The following is a 20,823-nucleotide window of genomic DNA, read 5'->3' on the forward strand; positions in this document are numbered from 1 at the left end:
TTAGATAAGAAATAACCTTTGGAGTTAATTACGCTGACGAAATTCTCATCTGAGTATGTTCACAAAAATATTGACCAAAGTCAAATTTTGGCCAAAACATAAGATTTAAAACACCTAACGGCACAAACAAAAAAACGCAAGCCTCAAAGCTTGAACCAACCTTCCTGTTAGATAAAAAATGACCTTTCGAAGCTAATGACACTGACAGAGTTCTAATCTAAGCATGTTTACCAAAAATATCGACCAAAGTCAAGTTTTGGCTAAAATTTAAAAGTTAAAACGCCTAACGACACAAACTGAATATGAAAGCCTCAACACTAGACGCTAATTTACCAAAAATTTTAACTTCAATTGATAAATTTACCAACTATTCAAATATAAGTTAGTAATTAATAATTTACCAATAAAATTTTTCACAGTTGGTAATAGTTACTAGTCAACTAAACATTCATATGTAATATTACCAACTAATAATTAATATGTTGGTAAATTTTATCAATGGATTAATGATCGGTTGGTATATTACCAACTATTTTAATGATGTTAGTAATTTACTAACTACAATCTTTATTCGTCGGCAAAATTTTCAACTAAATGGATATTGGTTGGCAAGTTTACCAACAAATTACATTTCGTTACTAATTTACCAAGACATTTATATTTGTTTGGTAATTTAGCAACACAATCTTGTCGTTGGTAAATGTTTGGTTAGTAATTCATTGGTAATATGTTAATAAATTATATAAACAATTTTTTGTCATATTTACCAACCAATATATACTTCGTTGGTAATATTACCAACAAAAGGTGTGCGTTAGTAATATTTCAGTTGGTAATCCATTGATAGAATGTTGCTAAATTTGGCGCCATTTTTTCCCGCCGTATTTACCAACTAAAATACTTAGTTAGTAAGATTTTGGTTGGTAATCTGTTAGAACTTCGTTGTTAAGTTTTAAAATATAATTCAGTTAGAAATATGTTGGTTATTTGTTACTAGAATACTAACCAACTTAAGTTGTTAGTAAAATCTGTTGGCAATTTGGGGTTTTTTTTAGTGAATTGTTCATTTAATTTGATGTCTTCTGGTTTACATGACAATTGTCGGCTTCTTCCCTTTAATTAATATTCATAATCGCAATTGAATATCGATTAAAGGACTCGAGTACTAAATAATCATTAATTAATTAGACTCTCACTTTCAAAATAGATATTATTCCAATATCACCTAGCTCGAAAGTCGAAGGAAAATAATATCTTTTGCTGGAGTATTCCAAACTGTTGAACACACAAATTACATTTCATTAATTATAAATTACTGTCTTTTCCTACTTGACCATTTCAGAAGTAATTATTGGTATCATAGACTCTTAATTAATATCTAATGCAATCAAAGTCAATTAAGACTACTAATCCTAATAATTTGGATAATGACTGATTTTTGGAGAAATTTTTCTCATTTGACTTTTACGTCGTCGTAGCAAACATGTACATGGAAGATATATAGACAGACATGGATTGCATATCAAAGCACTCATAACTTTAATTATTCTTATTTATACTACTCCCTCCGTTTTACAAAGAATGACCTCCTTTCCTTTTTAGTCAGTTTCAAAAAAATGACCTCTTTCCTTTTTTGGTAACATTTTACTTTTTGCTTTCCACGTGGCATGTTTAAGACCACAAGATTGAGGACAATTTTGTACATTTGACATAACTTTAATTTAGGACCACAAGATTCAAAAGTCATCTTTAATTTCTTAAACTTCGTGCCAAGTCAAACCAGACCAATCTTTTGAAACGGAGGGAGTATTATAAGTTACAATCTAATATTTATATTCACATCAGAATTATTAACATTTTTATTGTAAATATAAATGTAAAAAACAGAACTTTGTAAGACAAAATATTTGGATTAAAGTTATTCCTTCTGGAAAATCATTTTTATAAAGAAGGGTTGGGAAGTTTACCAGTTACATGGTAACTATGCCCCCTTCTTTTTCATATAAGAGATAATTAGTTCATCTCTTTTCAGACAACTTTTTGGATCAGGTTAGATCGATCCACATGGACGGTTTACGACCCAAAACTTAGACATATATGTAGTTACAATTTCTTGGATCAGGTTAGATCGATTCACATGGACGATCCACGACCCAAAACTTACACATACATGTAGTTATGTAAGCAAATGCAAGAAAAAAAATTATATACAAAAATAAGATTTAAAAATTACTCCAACATATAATTATAATTTTTATCATATATCAGAGTATGTTTAAAATATGTAATGCAAGACCTCACACCTTCATTCTTGTTTAAATGTTATCCATGAAAATTTGTCCACAAACTTGGCGATCATCATATGATAGACAATGTATAAGGAGAAAATCCTTATGAAAACGTAAAACGCATGAATATATTGTCTGAAGTTCGGATAATCGTATTGAAGTGTGAATATGAAAATTAAAGCAAGCAAGTCTAGCAATCCAAAAACTTAAGACGTTTTTGTTTGAAATTCGGCTAAAGAGTTTCAAAACTTCATATGTCTTTGTCAGAAGTTGACATTACAACATGTTTTTTCACTAATTGCAGATTGATGATAAATTATTGCTCTGTCTAAACACTCACAAGTCTGAGGATATTAAAATTGATCTCATCCTCAAATCACTCATCAGAAGGAGTCTCATTATGATCCACTTCGTTAAGGTTTTGATACTTGTAATACCAAGCACATGTTACATAGTAACCAAAGTTCACTACTCCCCCTACAACCAATATCCAGTACACATTATCCAGCCTTCCATCATTTATGTTACCTGGTAACCATTTACTTGTCTTTCTAACAACATCAATTAGAGCAGTAGCGAAGTAAAATGCTATACCAACAAGCACGGAAATCATCGCGGTCGCCATGTTCTTTAAGGTTATCGGGAACTCTTGGTAGTACAATGATACTTGTCCAGGATAATGAAATGCCTCCGCAATACCAACGATGACTAATTGTGGCACAAGCCATAACACTGACATGGGCACAATATTGGAACCTTCATTTGATTTTGCTACATTTAGTCTCTTTGACTCGACTAAGGCTGATACACCCATGCTCAAAAAATTGAGCACGTGTCCAATCCCAATTCTCTGGAGAGGTGTTAGTGATTTGCCTCTCAAATTCTTCCACATAGGTAAAAGAAATTTATCAAACAGGGCGAGGAATAGAGCAGTAGATATGAGAACAAAAACTTGTATGGATCCAGCTGGGATTTGGAAATTGGGTCCTACGTGGCGGTCCATAGCTAAGGCTTGAAGGACCGAAAAACTTAATTGTACGCCAATTGTGGTGCCAAGAAAAAAACTAGTTGACCAAAGTGGTAAGATTTTAATTAAGGTTTTGAAATCTTCTACTTGTTGTACTGAACAAAGTCTCCATCGATTAGTTGTTGAACCATCTGGTTTTACGTCACCTTCACTTATAATAGCAGCACGATTCAAAAACCTGCATTATTATTAATACGGAAGTTCAAATTTTTTGTCTCATGTGATTATATTATCAACAACAAAATATAGTGGTTTTACTTGTTTGAACAAAAATAAATCAACTTGCCTGTGACGTGTGAGAGTACGTCTCCTCTAAAATTAATTAACAAATCTCCAATAGTGTAGAGGTAACATCAATCCATAAAAACAAAAAAGTGCTTCATATCATTGTCGAAACAGATTATTTATAAAAAAATCTTCTAACATAAAGATATGCTGACATCTTCACATGTACTTCCACTGCAAAAATTAATCATGCCGCGATCATATAATCCCCGCATTTCGTTTGTGTTACTTTGACGAGACAACATTTTAAAGTATAAAAAGGACTTTTATATTTACTCCCTCTATCTTAATTTGTTTTGACATAGAGTTTAAGAAAGTAAATAAGATTTTTGAATCTTATATATCGTCTTAAACTAATAAAGATATGTAGAATGTATCAAAATATTCTTTAATATTGTGATCTCAAACATGTGTAGAAAGTTGAAATTAAAGAGTTGTTAAAAAATGAAGGGAAAAAGGACAAATATACCACCGAACTATCGTAAATGGTATGCAGATACCCTCCGTCATACTTTTGGGTCATTGGTGCCCCTGCCGTCCCAAAAGTATGACGGAGGGTATATGCATACCATTTACGATAGTTCGAGGGTATATTTGTCTTTTTTCCCTTTAATGAAAAGAGACAATCTTTTCAAAACAGACTAAAAAAAAAGTTAAAGAGCCACAGATTAAAACGAATGAAGTATGTATTACCTGAGGGTGTTGGAAGGTACAACAGCTAGTGATTTGGGTGCTACGTTACATCCCTGGAAGAAATCCTGAGCAGTCGATGGGAGTGGAACTTGTCTTTTGGTAATACTAGCAACAACAACACGAGCCAAACTGGTGAATGGACTCCCTTCTGGCTTAAATTTAGTGTAAAATCTACTTCCCATTAGGAAAATGAGTAAAGCAACAATATTGGACGCTGCACAAATGAAAAATCCAGCTTTCCAACTCACGTTATCTTCAACATACACAATAGCTGTGGACGATACTACAGAAGCAGAATACCAAAAGAAGAAGAACCAATTGAAGAAAATCCCTTGATCCCTTGGTTTATCAGCTAGCTGATCGGCTCCGATCGTCGAAAGGGTTGATCGGGTACCTCCACTACCCAGAGTAGTCAGAGCTATTGCTGCATAGAGAACTACATATTGAACTTTTGGTTTAGGGGAACATGAGGTTGAACCAACTTCACACGGTTTAGGCCTTAAAGAATCAACTGTAGCTGTTAAAGCTAAAAGGATAGTGCCCTACAATGTATTCACACAAAAAAAAATTAAACTTAATAAAACACCCTAAAGAACCAATTTCAAAAGGTCAAACAAATTAAGTTAGGTACACACAAAATAGTGGAGTAGTAATTACCAATAATGAGATGATGGATGAGATCCAAATGGTAGAGAAGCAACCAAGAAAAGAGTCGGCAATAATTGCAGCAACAACAGGAATTAAGCTTCCAGCACCATTAACCAAATTTGATATTTGAGCAGCATCAATACTCTCCACATCAAATTCCTTAATCAGATACACAATAAGATTGTTTGTCCAACCTCCAAATGCTAAGGTCAACCCCACTGAGCTCGCTGTTTTTGTCAAAATCCAGTTACGCGTCAATATTTATACGTAACTTGTTATAACATGTTAAATTACCTGTAACAAATATTTAGGCTATGTGCAACAAACAAAGTAACATGGATAACATTGTAGCACTTGAGATTTTGGGTCTTTTCATGCTGTTAAAAATAACAATAAAAATAAATAACGAATGCTTGATAAAAAATCGTGTAGGAACAAGGTTCAGGGTCTACAAAAGAGAAAGGAGAGGAGAGACCTATGATAAAGGGGAAGGTGATCCAGCCTCCGGTTCTTCTTGGCAATTGTGCCTCTGATGGAGCTTCCATGGTTCAAAAACTCAAAGGATAAATAATTACTTCAAACTTTTGGCAGAGCACTTATATATATTATAAGCTCAAAAATATCTGTAAGTATGGAGCATCTTGTAGAAACCCCACAATTAGCGCTAAGAAATAAAGTATGGTGCCATATGTTAGTTAGTTTTTATTCATGCGTACCATGCGTTTGTTTAGTGGACTTTGACAGAAATGATATACCTACCTCGAAGGAAAATAATATATTTTGCTGGCATAATTCAAACTGTTGGAACACACAAACTACATTTCATTAATTAAAAATTACTAATGTCTTTTCCTACTTAACCATTTAAGATGTATTGGTATCATAGACTCAATATCTAAAGAAATCAAAGTCAATTAAGACTGCTAATCCTAATAATTTAGAGAATGACTTCTTTTTGGAGAATTTTTTCTTAAAAAATAGTTTACGTCGAAGCAAACACGGAAGATATATAGACAGACTTGGATTGCATATCAAAGCATCTTAACTTATCCTTATTTATGCTATTATAAATTACGATCTAATATTTATATTCACATCAGAATTATTAACATTTTATTGTAAATGTAAAAAGCAAAAAATTTTGGGTTAAACTTTTTCCAAGAACCTTTTTAGGTGGAACTACACATGTCTTTGCACCAACAGATTATTTGATTTGATATGTCTGATAACTATTAGATTACATGATATTGCTTATCTTTAATATTTGTTCAGAATACCATTCTGATTAAATAACTCAATTTGTATTTACTAAGTAATGATAATTAGAGATTGACTTGCAAAATAAATATTCCGATTACCTAATAAATATTGGAGTCCCGAGCCAAAAGGGCAAAAAGAATTGTCAAAAATTTCAAAAGGGTACATCAATTTTTTTAAAAACAAAAAGGGCAAAATCGCTCCTGACGAAGTGATTTCCCTCTGATACAATGACCCAAAATCGCTGCTCCAAAAAAAAAAATTAATTAAAAATTGCTGTTGTAGCAGCGATTTTTAGTCAAAATTATTTTTTTCCTTACACATCGCTGCAGGGGCAGCGTTTTTCATGGTGCATTAATTATTAATAATATAAAAATGATAAACAAGACGGACAGTATACTCAATAAAATTGTTGAAGCATGAGGAAAATTGAATTATATATCATAAATAATAATAAAAGAATATTGAATTAAAAAAATGCCTTTTTTTTAAATTCTTAACCAAAATCGCTGCCAGAAAAAACTTTTTTTTTTTAAATTCTTAACCACAGCGATTTTCTCAATCAAAAGAGTTGGCTTTGGTAAAGTAGAGTGTAAGTAGGGTACTAGACTAGTCACTGCCAACTACTCACTAACACTAGTCTAGTACCCTACTTACACTCTACTTTATCAAAACCAACTCTTTTGAAGAATTTTTTTTTCTTTTTTTTTGAGAGGCAGCAGCGATTTTGGTTAATTCAATATTCTTTTTAAATTATTTTTTTTTAATTCAATATTCTTTTATTATTATTTATGATATATAATTCAATTTTCCTTATGCTTCAACAATTTTATTGAGTATACTGTTCGTCTTGTTTATCATTTTTATATTATTAATAATTAATACACTATGAAAAACGCTGCCCCTGCAACGATGTGTAAGGAAAAAAATAATTTGACTTAAATTTTTAATTAAAAATTTTTTTTTGGACAAAATCACTGCTAGGGCAGCGATTTTTAGTCATTGTGTCAGAGGGAAATTACTTCGTCAGGAGCGATTTTGCCCTTTTGGTTTAAAAAAAATTGATGTGCCCTTTTGGAATTTTTGACAATTTTTTTTTCCCTTTTCACAAATATTGCATATACCAAATCGCTATGTATAATGAGATCGTAAGATTAAAAAAAGGCCAAAGTCATCTCTGGCCTCCTAAAATTATCCGCATAATTCATTTGAACACCTCAACTAAGGCTAGTACCTATTAAACACTCTAATATTAACAAATATGTACTTATTGAACACAAAATGATAATAAGCTTTTAAAATGTATCATGTGTAATTCACGCACACTATCTTTAAAAAGTAACCAATAAAACTGCAACATGTGACACATGGGCCCAATCTAATGAATATTCAATTTTAAAAAAAAAAAAAAACTCCAGCCATCAATAATCCAAAAAATTAATTAGCAAAAAGGAGAAAAAAGAAAGCCCCCGTCCCCACAAACCCACCTTTCTTCTTCTTCCCTTCAGCGGCCATCCTGATTCTAACAACAATCCCGATTTCTCCGGCGACAACAAAAAGAAGAAAAAAGAAAATCTACCCCACCCGCTCCCCCAAATCTACCCACCTAATCATTTGTCTTATCTTCTTCTTCTTCATCCTCTGTTACTTGTCATTTTTTATTCCTTTGAAAATATTGATTTTTTTTCTTGTAATAAACTATGGGCTATTGAAATCAAGTCTAATGCAAATAGTGAAATAAATTATGAAGCATAATAGATTAATGGAGTGGTTGTTGAGATTTTTGTGAAAAATAAATCGACGTTGATAAATTATTTCAAAATCAATAATGAAGAGAAATCAAAAGGATTCAAATGAATTATATCAAATGGACAGAGGTTGCTTTTATAATTTCGATGTCCCATTTTTTTTCTTGTTGCAAATTCAATTAACAAATTCAATTTCATTTTATAAAGAGTAAAACATAAAAACGATGAGAAAAAAACAAACAGAGTTTAAAAAGCTTAAAATAGGGTGAAGAAGAAGACCATTGGTATATCCTACAGCGGAGGGGTGGGGTTGCTTTCTTTTTGGGTTAAAAACATTATTTTAAATAAAAAATATTTTTAGTTATTTTAATTAATGCATGCCAGTCATTAGGACAAAAAAAGTAAAGTTTATTCTAAAAAAAAAAATTGGGACATATTCACGCGCTACTAGGCAGTGAGATACACTTATTTTGCCACATCAACATTTTGTGCTTAATAGACACATGTTTTGAACTATTTAAGTGTTTATTAGGTACAAGCCTTAGTTGAGGTGTTTAAATAAATTATGAGGACAACTTTAAGGGGCCGCATATGACTTAGGCCTTAAAAAAATAATTTTTGAGTGAGGTTGAAGTGGGCTATATGATGAATGATAGAGCATTGTTCTAGTTATATTTAACTTCCAAATTAATGATCTTCTTAGCATCTTGGTCAATTTACTCCCCTCTTCTCAGTTAACTTATGTAAATAATCTTCTGTTGGCATTTTGTCCAAATAATTTATGCTAAAAATTTTTATTATAGAGAACAACTACAAAGCTACCAAACATAATATTGAGTATGCTAGTTTTAATACATGAATAACTCTAGTTACAACTAACGACCACGTCAAAATCTCCAGCCTGTGACAATTATGATTTTACTCCAAACCCCACCTCCATTGATGAATGTCAAGCCAGAAAATCACATGTTTCCCTATATAAAATCAACCACCAAATGATGCCCAATTTTTTATTATCATGATACTTTCCGGGATAAATTCTGAAATCCAGAGAGAGCCAAGACACGTGAGATTGACAGTTCCTGTGGAGGCATCAGGTTTCATGACAAACTTGACACCCAAAAAGTCTCTGATGTGCCTTAATGCCTCTATTCCATATGGTGACAACTTCCCAACACGAACTTCTGAAACATCTTTCAGACACAACGCACATAGGAGAAACAGCAGTCCCTGTTAATACACAAAATTGGTGAGAAAGAATTCATGGAACGGGGGACCATCTTGAAGTGAAATCAAAGTTATTTTCAGCCCTAAATAGTGCTAGGCAATGTTTATGAATGGGAACAAACTGGGAGAAGCTTGTTTCAGGTTTCTGTGGAAGTACTCATAAGCACATCAAAATCATATGTTGAAATGCTGATAAATGTACAATAGGACTCGGAAGAGGTTCATACGGAGATGCAAAAGTAAAAGACAGACAGATTGTCATGTAGAAAACTGAAGGAGACTGATATGATCGTCTAGAATTCATGAGGATTAACGTTGTTAGAAATTACACACACCTGATGTGTTGAATCAACTACTCCCCACTGTTTTCTTTCCTCAAGTAGTGCAGAAGCAATTTGCTCACCAACTTCCTCAGCAGGGATCAGAGCTTTCCTATCATCCTCTAAGTCAGCTTCATCTTCTCCTCTTGCATAAGAAACTGTGGTATCAGCAGATATAACACAACCAAATGTAGTCTCTGCCACTAGAGAAATTCCATAGCCAGGTGACCTGCAATCAAAGTTGATCGTCAGATATAATCAGCAAGTCCAAGTTAAAACATGACCTGGACTGTTACTACATTAAAGGACAGCAAGTGTGACATATCCACAAGGTGATCATACATTCCGGCTTGTGCTCCAGCTTTATGATCTGTAAATATGTGAACACCTGCAAGCAATGGATTCAAGATTCCACGAGCTGCGTGTATCATGGTATTCTCAAACTGAACAAAGACCCTAGTTGAAAAGGAAACACATCTAATTCTCTTCACCAGACCTTTGTCAACCCATTTCGTAGCCTATATAACAGCAGTCACAAAAATAATTGGTCAAAAAATCATTATAGTTATCTTAACTGTCCTCAGAATACAAAACAATGAAGTGAATGAGAATAAAACTCACCGTTAAACTATTCAGGACCATAGGGACTGAAAGAACTACTTCTCCACCACCTTTGGGGGCAACTCCACGACTCTCAATTTTCAGTTCCAATCCTTCTGCAGGGACTCCAAACTGTTTTAGTATGGGCAAAGTAGTTGATCAAAATGTATCAATAGATGGGTCCTTTGCATCATTTGTGATCCCTAAAAAAGTTGTTTCAAGCTTTAGGGATAAAGAGCAAATTCATATAAATAATAGTAGCATTTTTTTACTCACACTTGGTTATAAGGAAATCAATGGTTTTAACATTCAAAAGCTTTAAAAATCTAAGCGAGAGCCAGTTACAGTACTTTTTGGGATTTAGGGACTGATAGTAGAGCTCCTTGAGCTATTAAACCTGGGCAATTTTATTTGTTAACAAACCTATCTCCAGCCTAAGTAATGTCCTCAACTTGCATTGAACAGAGTTTTTGGCCAAAAAGGCATCCTTAAATTATACCCACAACCTAAACTACATCCTTAAAGTAACTCAATGAACAAAGAACATCCATAAAATTTCCCAAAAAATGAGCAAGTTTCATCCTTTTGAGGCCATTTAATTTCACTGATCCATTGGGGCCTCCCTCTTTATTTAGGCCATCATACAGTAGGTTCCACAAGATGAGAATTTATGGAGCATGGTACAAAGAACACGAAGTCGGTACGCTATGTCAAGATAATAATACCTTCTCCTAAGCTTTGTTGACATTACTAGTTGTAGGATGTCCAATTAACTTTTCATCACTAACGGGTAGGCCACGATATGTTTTGTTGTTCTTCAACAAGCAGGGATGGTTGTATCCTATTCATGATCACCGACATATTGCCAACACCCAAGTACATAAAAAAAATGGAAGACATCTCAAGTCCCAAATTAAAAAGGACCAGTGACAGCAGCAATAATAGCTGCAACTGACAAATCCTTTTGATGGAAATCAACAGACTGTTTCACTGGCTTCTCTGCTCTGCAATATTCCTTTGCATCCGCACTCTATCTTCAATTGTCTCTTTGCTTACGTAAATCTTTGCAGAAATTATTCGATCAAGACCATTATTCATATAGTAATTTTTTGGTCAAGGACTAAGCAGTTGCTCACAGTCACAACAGTATATATAACAATTCATCAATTCTTTTTTTCCAGCATTAACCTTTCTCTTCGATGCAACCAGTGGCAGAGGCAGGATTTCCATCGAGGGGGTTCAAAAAGATAAGTAAACACGGTATAATGCAACCTTGGAAAGGATAATTTCTTTAGCTGCCAAAGACCCTACATACTGAAAATATTGATCTTCGCTCTGTTCATCCTGTTTTGAAACATCATAATGTACTCAAAAAACTTGAAGATTGCAGGGTGGCTGTTGTCAACTTGAACATCATAATGAGTTGCAATGTGTTTTAACCGAAGACGAGAGGCGAGTAGTATGTTAATCGACTTCAACTAACATTAGTATAAAGGTATTGCCTAATGGAATAAGTTGAAAGTACAGCTAAAGGGAAAAATAAACATCAAATCACCCAAAAAAAAAAAGAAAGAGAGAGAGCAAAAGGCATACCTTTAAGCCTAATGGTGAGTGGTTTCTTTCCAAACGAACCGAGTAGAATCCACGGTTCTAAAAAGTAACCAATTGAGCGATTGACACCACAATCATGAACTAAATGTCTTCCTCCCATTATAATTCCTGGTTTGTACTTCAACTTTGTGTCTACCAAAATAAGCAGAGGGGTTTATATCCATAATAAGGCCAACCGAGTATCCAGAAAAGAAAAAAGAGGCAATTTTGGGAGTTTACCAGTTTCATTGATTTCAACAACACAATCATCACAAACTTTTTCAAGCAGACGGAGAAAAGATACCTCATGTGGACGAAGACCAAGCCAAGTAGAATCAGCACGTATATCCTCAATAATAATCGATTTGGATGAAAGGGTCGCTACTAAAAGACGGAGTCTCAAGTTTTGACTTCCCTTCAGCTTCATGTAACATACTTTCCCCATCTTCCTTCCTCTATATCTTCGGGACTGAAACGGAGCAACTTAGCGGCGGGAAGAATTTAGATTTTCTTGTTTATCCTGTTAAATTAAAGGTTAGGCTTAAAATAGTCCGTTCAACATATTTATTTTTTGAAAAATTTACACATAATTACTAGTATATTTATTATATCTGGCTATAATTTAAAAATATTACGTATAATATTTGATATGCATTTTTAAAAGTTTGACACTAAAATTATTGTACAACTAGCTAGTTACTAAATATTCACAAGCAAACAAAGCTCATTTTTGTTTGTTGACAAAAAATGTTGTAGTTGTTTACTTGGTTGTTAGTATAATTTGGAAGAGATATATTTATTGAAGCATTACTTGTTTCAACAGTCATTAGCTCAAACTAAACTGTTAGGAAGTGTTTGGTTTTCACGAATTGTCAAAGTTTATCTATGTTTTAGACCATAAGGTATGTCTGAAGTTTTATCCTTTTTACCTCTTGAACGATGTCTTATTGACAGCCATAACAATCACTTATTTTTATCCAGTACTGCATTTTCAGCAATTAGAGGTTCTCCGAGTTTCACACTTTCTCATTTGCGATAAATCTCTAGAAAAGTATTAATGCTATGTACGTTTACCTGCATGACCAAGGTTTGAACTTAACTTGTTATGTGGTTTATCTATCTTTTGTTTTCGTTGGTTGTTCTTTGCTGAAGTTGTATGGATTCTTAGAGATTATAGGAACTAGAGACTATTCTAATCAAAATAATCTCTTTTAGTAATATATTCAATGATCATAACGATCAAACAAATATCAAATCTTATACTTGCTGTTACTTAAATCTTCTGTGAGTCTAAAGATAAGAAAAAGCAAATAATGCCCCAAATTCTTGAATCAGAGTAGACAAATATGAAACAAAAAAGACTCCTCAACTTCGAGCCTTTTCCTTATCAAATGGGTTGTCTAAATATGTGCCACAAGTTTTTATGTTTTAAAACTTAAATGAGTCATAGATATATATGAAGGACAAAGCAGAAAACCTAATCCTCAGTACTCAGTAGTAGCAAATCTCAGTCAGAACCAATAAAAGTGCGGTAAAGTTCCCATGGGTATGAATTAGATCAATTAAAATCCAATAGGACTTTAGATTCCCCACAATATTCAATTATTAAAGGAGACGGAAGAATGCCATTTTGCACCAATGTAACAGTACGGTAAGCAAGGATAGCACAAATACTATAGTCAATCTGCAATGGGAGTTTGAATCTTTGCCCATCAGATTCAGAAGCAGTTCTAAAAATTATCCAATCCACAAAAATGTCATTTATTTCTTACAAAAGAAATCAATGACTATGTTTATACCTATATTACTAGTTACGGAAGAAAACATGTTATGGAGGTGGTAGGCGGGGGTTGATCTGATAAAAGCACTGTGAGGCATTTGTTGAAGTTGCTAATGCAGATGCTGATGAAGTGATAGAAGTAGTAGATGGAATGAAGAATCCTGATGATGCTGCCGTGCAGAACATTGTCAATGGGTTGGTCGTATCAACCTGACTGGCCATTTGCAATGCCCAATTTGGAGGTCCTTGTGATGACACTGTATCCTTTCTCTTGTCATATGCTCTTCCCTGCCAAATGATTTTAATTAGTAGGCGTTTGGCCATGCGATACCATATCACGATATGATATCGTGAGATGGAATCAACGTTTGGACGTGCAATTTTACGCTGATTCCATCTTATGATTCCATATCATGAGATGTGATATCATATTCTCCAAAAACCATGATATGGAATTACATGGTGATTCCATATCATGATTTGAGATATTTTAATACAATAATTGATCCATTAGTTTATATTTTGTTAAAACAACCCCACATTTATATCTACTAACCATTTGTTTCATATGTAAATAAAATTTATAATCACATCATTACTTTTTAAAATTTATTATTCTCACCGACATAAAATTTATTATTCTCACCAAGATATAGTCACTTTAACTCACACCTCACGATTGTGAAACTTTTCAACATTCACTTGAAACAATTAACCGGAATGTTAAAATAGTTGCCGAGGCAATTAGTAAGATCGCACCAACATTTATACAACCAAAAAATATGACTGGTGTACATTCCAAAATTCGACATAATACTCGACTTTGGCCTTGGTTTAAGGTACAATTTCAATCACATTAATAAATTTATTTTATGGCCTTAATAAGTGCACATTTATATTTTATGTGTAAGTTATTAGTATTTAGTTACATATTTCCGCCACATGGTAACTTTAAATTACATCCTTAGAATAAATATTATTTATTTACACAAAACTGTCTCATTTACGTCACATATGCTTTTAGTAATTCTTTATATAATGTTTTTTGGTAGATAAATATTATGTTGTTGATGCTGGTTTCCGAAACACAAAAGGATTTTTAGTTCCATACAAAGGACTACGCTATCATTTGCAAGATTATCGAGGAAGCGAAAGAGAGCCTCAAAATGTCAAAGAACTATTTAATTATAGGCATTCATCTCTGCGCAATGTGATTGAACGGACTTTTGGAGCTTGGAAAAATAGATTTAGAATACTGAAACAAGGTATGAACCATTATGATATTGATACACAAGTGAAAATTGTCATAGCTTGTGCAGTGTTACATAATTATTTGTCAAAATACCGAAGTAGTGATGAAATATTTATGGTCTATGAACATGAAGATATAGTTGTGGAGGATATTGACCAACAAATGGCTAACAATGTTGGTTCGTCTTCTCGGTCACATGATCGAGAAATGCAAGTTCAACGTGAGGAAATTGTTTGGACTATGTGGGAGGATTATAATAAAGACTAGTACACTACAATTTATGTTCAATTTTTTTTATTAAATTAAAGTTAGATAAAACAATTACTTAAGTGGAGAACAAATAACTTTGTAATAATTTATTATGCGATTTTATAATTTTTTATTTATTTGATAAGATTGAATAAAAAATTGGGGCTATTTTAATAGTTTTACAACTTATGGGATTTTTTTGTTTATAAGAAAATATACAACACAAAAATTCCATATCGCATGTCCAAACAAACCTTCAATTTCATCTCATGATTCCATATCATAATACCATATCATGATTCCATATCATGATACCATATCGCATGGCCAAACGGGCCCTTACTAAGATGAAACTTTAACTGTGGTAATATGCTACTTTAATATCGTCAAACCTCCAAGGCTATAAAGAGAAAAACAAGGAAAATGCCTTCATCATTAAGTTTTATACATCGAATCTTGTAACAAAGTCTAATTATTAACATGCATGAGAATCATATCTTCTGTTCTATCTCTATACTACTTTCTAATATCACCATGTATCTCCCAATTTATTTCTATGAATCTCCCTCTTCCGTTTATCTTATCTATGGGGAAAAAACATAAGGAAGTCAAAATATATAAGAACCAAGAAAGACAACTGTGAGAGATATGGGAGATGGGACGAAGGCACGAAGCAAGCAAAAAGATTTTCTTGTTCCCCTGTTAGCTTTCCCTAGTTTTTCTTTCTATTATTAAGTTTATCATGATTGTTAGTTAAATTAACAGAGAGAGGGTTTTGGAAGGTTAAACTAGGGATGCATTCAATTTAAGAAGTGGCACAATAGGGCACAACAGAGACATTGACTTTTAATAACTGTTTGCAATGAAAAACCGGCTATGATCACACATGAGAAGATGCACCCGAAGAATAACATAGCTCATTATTGTCCAAATAAATGATCAAGAACAAAAAAATACTGTTAAGTTAAAGATAAAATCTTATCATGGGGCATATGATCCCACATAAATTTTGTAATTTGTCATGGGGCATACTATCACTGATTCTCAGCCCCACAAAACAAAATGTTTCATACAAAACAAACGATTCCACTACTTGAGGGAAATTGGGGTTGGGGGGATGAAGATGGCTATTTTGGCAACTGAAGACAATGCAAAAGAAGCAGAAGTAAAAAGGTAAAATGTTTCATACAACACAAATGGTCCCAGCACTTGAGGGAAATTGGGGGAAGGGGGCATGAATATGGCTATTTTGGCGACTGAATACATGCAAATTTGACCACAAGTGAGGAAAAGAAAACTAAACAGAGATAAATTGGAGTTTCATCACTGTATTTGTCCCCAAATTTCTGACTGAAGGTAGAGTTAGACTTTTACCTCAAAGCTGGAAGAGAAATTAGAATAGATTCCAGTCCACAATTGAGCTTGTTGGGACATCATTGGTAGTCCCTTGAGATGTGAACTTCCAACTATTACTGAACCAGGTTTATCCATCTATAATTAAAGAGCACAAATAGATTATTACAATCTACAAAAAAGAAAGATTAAAGATGCTCATGAACATGTTTTATCACAATTATGAATGAATGGGAAAAGCTATCTGAATTAACAAAATGAGATTATATCACTACCAATAATTAATACTCATGAATTTACTACAATAGATTCTCTTGCATATGAACTATGAAAGAAGTAATAATAGAAGACTATAACATAAAAGAGAGCATTTTAATTCAATTGAAGATTCTGCATGAACAGAAGCATATAAGCTACTCTGCTAATACCTTAGGTTTGGTTACGTCTTGCATATCATAAGGATGATAGCGAGAACCTCCCAACCTATCAATTTCCTTTGAAGAAGTGGTTGATATCCTCAAGTTCAGATCAAGATCATGTTGGCTACCTGCATCATAGGCATCATAAATGAGATAGATCCACATATAGATAATATTGTTCCATGGAATTAGTGATAATAGTTTGGAAAATAGTAAGAACTTTTGAGCAAACCTTCACTCTGTGGTAAAGACATTGTTTCCCCTTCATAGGTACTTGGCTCAAAGTTGGTAACAGCCTCCCTTCCGCTAGTTTTAATTGCCGCTTTATCGTAAGCCCTAATTTGCAGAAATATAAAGTAGATATCGGTTGGATGACACGTAATTGAAGTTGAAAATTTAGGATAAATGTTCATTATCAGAGAGAGGGTAATTCAATATCATTAGGACCTTGCAGCTTCTACTTCGCTGTCGAATAGCCCAAGATATATATACCTGCAATATAAGCAGTGCAATCCCCACTATGAATACTGTAGTACCAATGATTTCTTCTTCAAATACGCAAGTTAAACATATGTATGTCCCATTTTGGACCAACTACTAGCCTAAGATGTAATCTACTTCTTCAAGAATTTCAATGAGTGAGTGAGTTCCTTACTTTTTCCCGAGGAACTGTCCCATCCGAGCCTCCCATCTGCCACATTTATGTAGCGTCACTCCTCTGAATTTGGAGCTCCCTCTTGAGAAACCAGTGCTATGGCGTCGCAGCAAGTGCACAAATTCTTCTTTACCAAGGTTTTTCATCTGTGTTAATCAAAAAAAGGTGTCCAAATAGTTCAGAACACTTGTATATGATTCATTTAATTGATGCCAATTAAAACGGAAGCAATTATAAACCCAGAGAAGGGCTCAACAGTGACCTTAACATATTTGCGCAAATTGAATCTTTGCATTTCTAACCTGTTGCATATCCTCCTCGTAATCACTTAAGCTAAAGTTGATATCAGCATCAACACCCCTGAACTTAATTGCAGCTCTGTCATAAGCTCTATACAATGGAGAAGAAAACAAATACAATCAAATTTGGGAAATAGCATAAAGTTGAAAAATCTGACAACACGTATATTTGAGAACTCGTATGACTTTTATTTTACCTTGCTGCTGTGTGAGCAGTATCAAAACCACCTAATATAAAGCAGCAACAAAAACCAATCAAAAATTAGCAAAAAGTATAGACACAGCTTTAGCACCAAAATCCACAGAAACAACGAAATTAAGCAAACTGTATAGTTAAAATAGCAATATCCATACCCAAATATACTTGTTTCCCACAGTCCCTGCATCCAATTGTAGTTATATTAACAAAATTGACGACTTATCATTTATCATTTTGCCAATTAATCATGATACAGTCAAAAAAAATTCAATTAGAAAACTAACCATATATGTGATTCCCATCTACCAGTTCTCCGATAGAAAGTGACACCTCTGTACTGTGAACTTCTTGACCTTGGCCCTCTCCTACTCTTCTTCACTTGCTGTTTCGCTTGCTCCGGTTGTTGTGGTTGTACTAGTCGCACATCTCCATAACCGACAGAAGTACCGGATCGACCGGAGGAGAGAATGACCCGATCGGTCTGTTTCCGGTTCAACTCACCATCATCAACGGGAAACAGCTGCCTAGTCACGAATTGAGAATGAGTAACTCTCTGATTCTCACCGTATCCTTCCTCATCATCGTTGTTGCTGCTCCTACTAGTTTCAGTTCCTCCAACTTTGAGGATTCCGAAATTGAAAGCGAACAACTCACCGGCGCACGAATCGTCGTCACCGGCACTGGTTGTAGCTTCCGCATTTCGTAAGGATGAATTGGACGTCGCTGATTCATCAACTAGAGAAACTCCTGGAAGCTCATTATTGTAGATTACGCTTACATTGAGATCCAACATCATTATCTTCACTTCACCTCCAACTACACAAATGACAAAACTATAATATCTGTATTTACAACTTGGCAGTTATAACCAAAATGATTGTAAGCGTCAATGGAAGAAGAGTAAATTGTTGATCATGTGAGTATTCAATGGAGATGAATTTCATTTACTTATATAACTATATTACTCCATATGAGAAGTAGATAGGGGTAGGGGTAGGGGTAGGGGAAGAAGAAAGATGGGACGTGTGAGGCAACTTTTATGTGAGTTGTGTGATTTGTGTACTTTTGGTTCCTCTTATTTTGGGGAAGACTATGGTTTATATGAAAAAATTACAAGAAAATTAATTTCTTTTCTAGTATCTTGCTTTTACCAAAAACAGAAAGGGGGGCCCGGTCCTAGGGCTTTTCATTTTGTTGTCTATATAAATCTGCCTGTATATTATTTTTATTTATTGTTTTTTCAGAGTATTATTTTCTTCTCTTCATTTTATAAGTGATGGAGAAATCTTCACAAGGTCTTAATAACTAATGACAATATATTATTATTATAATTTTCATATCCCTTTTAGGAAACTCAAAAATCAAGCAAGGACCTTTTATGCAAATTAAGAATCATTGGGTGCTCCATTATTAGTATTAATAATTTTATTTATTATTCTTAAATGGGGGTCTTTGTTCTTGTAAATGGCTAACGAATAATGGATTCCTAGATGGGTCCGAATGAATAGTCTCCTTGATTTGTCCACTTTGTTATCAGTTGAATTGTAGTTTAACTTAGCATAATGGTTTAAAAATATATTCATTACAAGTAACTATACGCAAGACTAATATTTATATGGAGAGGGTAAAAATTAAAAAAATGAAATTACTCTCTCTATTTAAAGATCTCATATGACATGTTTAAAACATAATATAAAGTATTTTGGGCAGTGAGGATTTCATTTCAAATGAACCTTATTTTGTAACAGTTTTGCATAAACTAGGAATCAAGAAATACCAATGGTGATTCCTTTTGTGGATAGAGACTGCGGGTATGTACGAGGAAAATATTTTCGTAAAAAAAAAACTTTTTAAATTTTTTTAAAAAATTACATATTTTTTAAATAGAAATAGAAAAAAAAAAGTTTCTCATTTTCGTATGGCCACAAATATTTTCAAATATAAGTTGTTATTACTTCATAAACATATTTGGCAAACATCCTAAGTTTTCAAATATTAGAAAGAAAAAAAAGTATTTGGGGATATTTTTAAAAATTTAAAATTACCCTAACATTTATATTTTATAAAAACACTCTTCATTTATAGTTTTGGACTAAATTTCGATCCTATTTTGTACAAAATTTATACATTTATATGCATATTTTATCTAGCTTACTCCCCGAAGTCACTTCTAATTACAAGTAGTAATAATAATTTTTCGTATGTAAATCTATGATATTTCCCTTTTGTTTTTTCATATTCCTACTAATTGTGTTCATTGTCATGATTTTACACGAAACATGTTCATTATAAAATGATAATACAAACTTATGAATATTTTTAATAATTTTTAAAACTTAATAAGTATAAATCAATTTTTTTTTAAAGTCAATTTTTTACTCCAAAATATATATAGTCAAAAAACACATGGTAAAACTTCACTCAAAAATAACTTGTCAAAAATATTGAAAAATTTATAACCAAACACTAAACAATTAGCAATCCCCACTCCCTCCCGACCTCATAGCCTCGTCCCAACCACCCCTACACCCCTAGCTTCCCATGCCAAATTCCAAATATACCGTACCTAGACTAGATTGAATAAAAATACTTTGAAAATAGTATGTGTACTTATTTAACAAATGACAAAAAATATACTTAACTAATTATGAATTTAAGAAAAATCTCATGAAAAACGTTTCCATTTGTACCAAATGCACGTGGTCATTTCTTTGAGAAATTAAATTCTCTTGGTCATTTACAAAATAAATAAAGAAACCAATTTGTTTGCAACAAATTTTAAACATATGGAAAATAAATCAATCACACAAATAAAATCTGAAAAAACATAACTTTATTGATAAATATGCGAGTGAATTTCCTCCCTTGATTCTACTCTCTTAAGATTTATCCGTGATTTGAGGGTCATTAGTGGCATATTTCTCGAACTAGGAT

At 33.2% G+C, this 20,823-nt stretch overlaps 2 protein-coding genes and 1 pseudogene across 3 annotated transcripts; all 3 read right to left on the reverse strand.

Annotated features, from left to right (window-relative positions):
• Positions 1–2,664: 2,664 nt before the first annotated feature.
• On the reverse strand, positions 2,665–5,576 carry LOC125807360 (protein NRT1/ PTR FAMILY 2.7-like). The gene is made up of 4 exons (XM_049487059.1): positions 5,417–5,576; positions 4,951–5,168; positions 4,294–4,835; positions 2,665–3,493 (listed from the first exon to the last, which is right to left on the reverse strand). Exons 1-4 carry the CDS (start codon positions 5,484–5,486, stop codon positions 2,665–2,667), a joined length of 1,659 nt encoding a protein of 552 aa, XP_049343016.1. The 5' UTR covers positions 5,487–5,576.
• A 3,386-nt stretch (positions 5,577–8,962) lies between these two features.
• LOC125807343 (probable RNA 3'-terminal phosphate cyclase-like protein) lies at positions 8,963–12,128 on the reverse strand (annotated as a pseudogene).
• Positions 12,129–13,335: 1,207 nt separating this feature from the next.
• Positions 13,336–18,944, reverse strand: LOC125807338 (AP2-like ethylene-responsive transcription factor TOE3). Of its 2 annotated transcripts, XM_049487035.1 has the most exons (10): positions 18,174–18,944; positions 18,045–18,070; positions 17,888–17,918; positions 17,694–17,781; positions 17,392–17,537; positions 17,184–17,228; positions 16,969–17,072; positions 16,746–16,864; positions 16,339–16,455; positions 13,336–13,751 (listed from the first exon to the last, which is right to left on the reverse strand). In XM_049487035.1, the coding sequence occupies exons 1-10, from the start codon at positions 18,683–18,685 to the stop codon at positions 13,512–13,514; spliced, it is 1,428 nt and encodes a 475-aa protein (XP_049342992.1). In that variant the 5' UTR covers positions 18,686–18,944; the 3' UTR covers positions 13,336–13,511. The 2 variants fall into 2 exon arrangements, with proteins under 2 accessions (XP_049342992.1, XP_049342993.1); XM_049487036.1 differs by lacking the exon at positions 17,184–17,228 and having other exon boundaries at positions 18,174–18,684.
• Positions 18,945–20,823: the final 1,879 nt, after the last annotated feature.

The sequence above is a fragment of the Solanum verrucosum genome, unplaced genomic scaffold (assembly GCF_900185275.1).
Source record: "Solanum verrucosum unplaced genomic scaffold, falcon-dt-bn FXZP01000183.1, whole genome shotgun sequence".
NCBI lineage: Eukaryota > Viridiplantae > Streptophyta > Magnoliopsida > Solanales > Solanaceae > Solanum > Solanum verrucosum.

Excerpts from the sequence above, each read along its gene's own strand:
- LOC125807360 (XM_049487059.1), bottom strand. The coding sequence starts at position 5,486 with ATGGAAGCTCCATCAGAGGCACAATTGCCAAGAAGAACCGGAGGCTGG. Across the intron at positions 5,169-5,416 it reads CACCTTCCCCTTTATCATAG|CGAGCTCAGTGGGGTTGACC; the intron begins GTCTCTCCTCTC and ends TGACAAAAACAG. Across the intron at positions 3,494-4,293 it reads GTACCTTCCAACACCCTCAG|GTTTTTGAATCGTGCTGCTA; the intron begins GTAATACATACT and ends ATAATAATGCAG.
- LOC125807338 (XM_049487035.1), bottom strand. The coding sequence starts at position 18,685 with ATGATGTTGGATCTCAATGTAAGCGTAATCTACAATAATGAGCTTCCA. Across the intron at positions 17,919-18,044 it reads TGGGAAACAAGTATATTTGG|GTGGTTTTGATACTGCTCAC; the intron begins GTATGGATATTG and ends GCTTTATATTAG. Across the intron at positions 16,865-16,968 it reads GTCTTTACCACAGAGTGAAG|GTAGCCAACATGATCTTGAT; the intron begins GTTTGCTCAAAA and ends CCTATGATGCAG.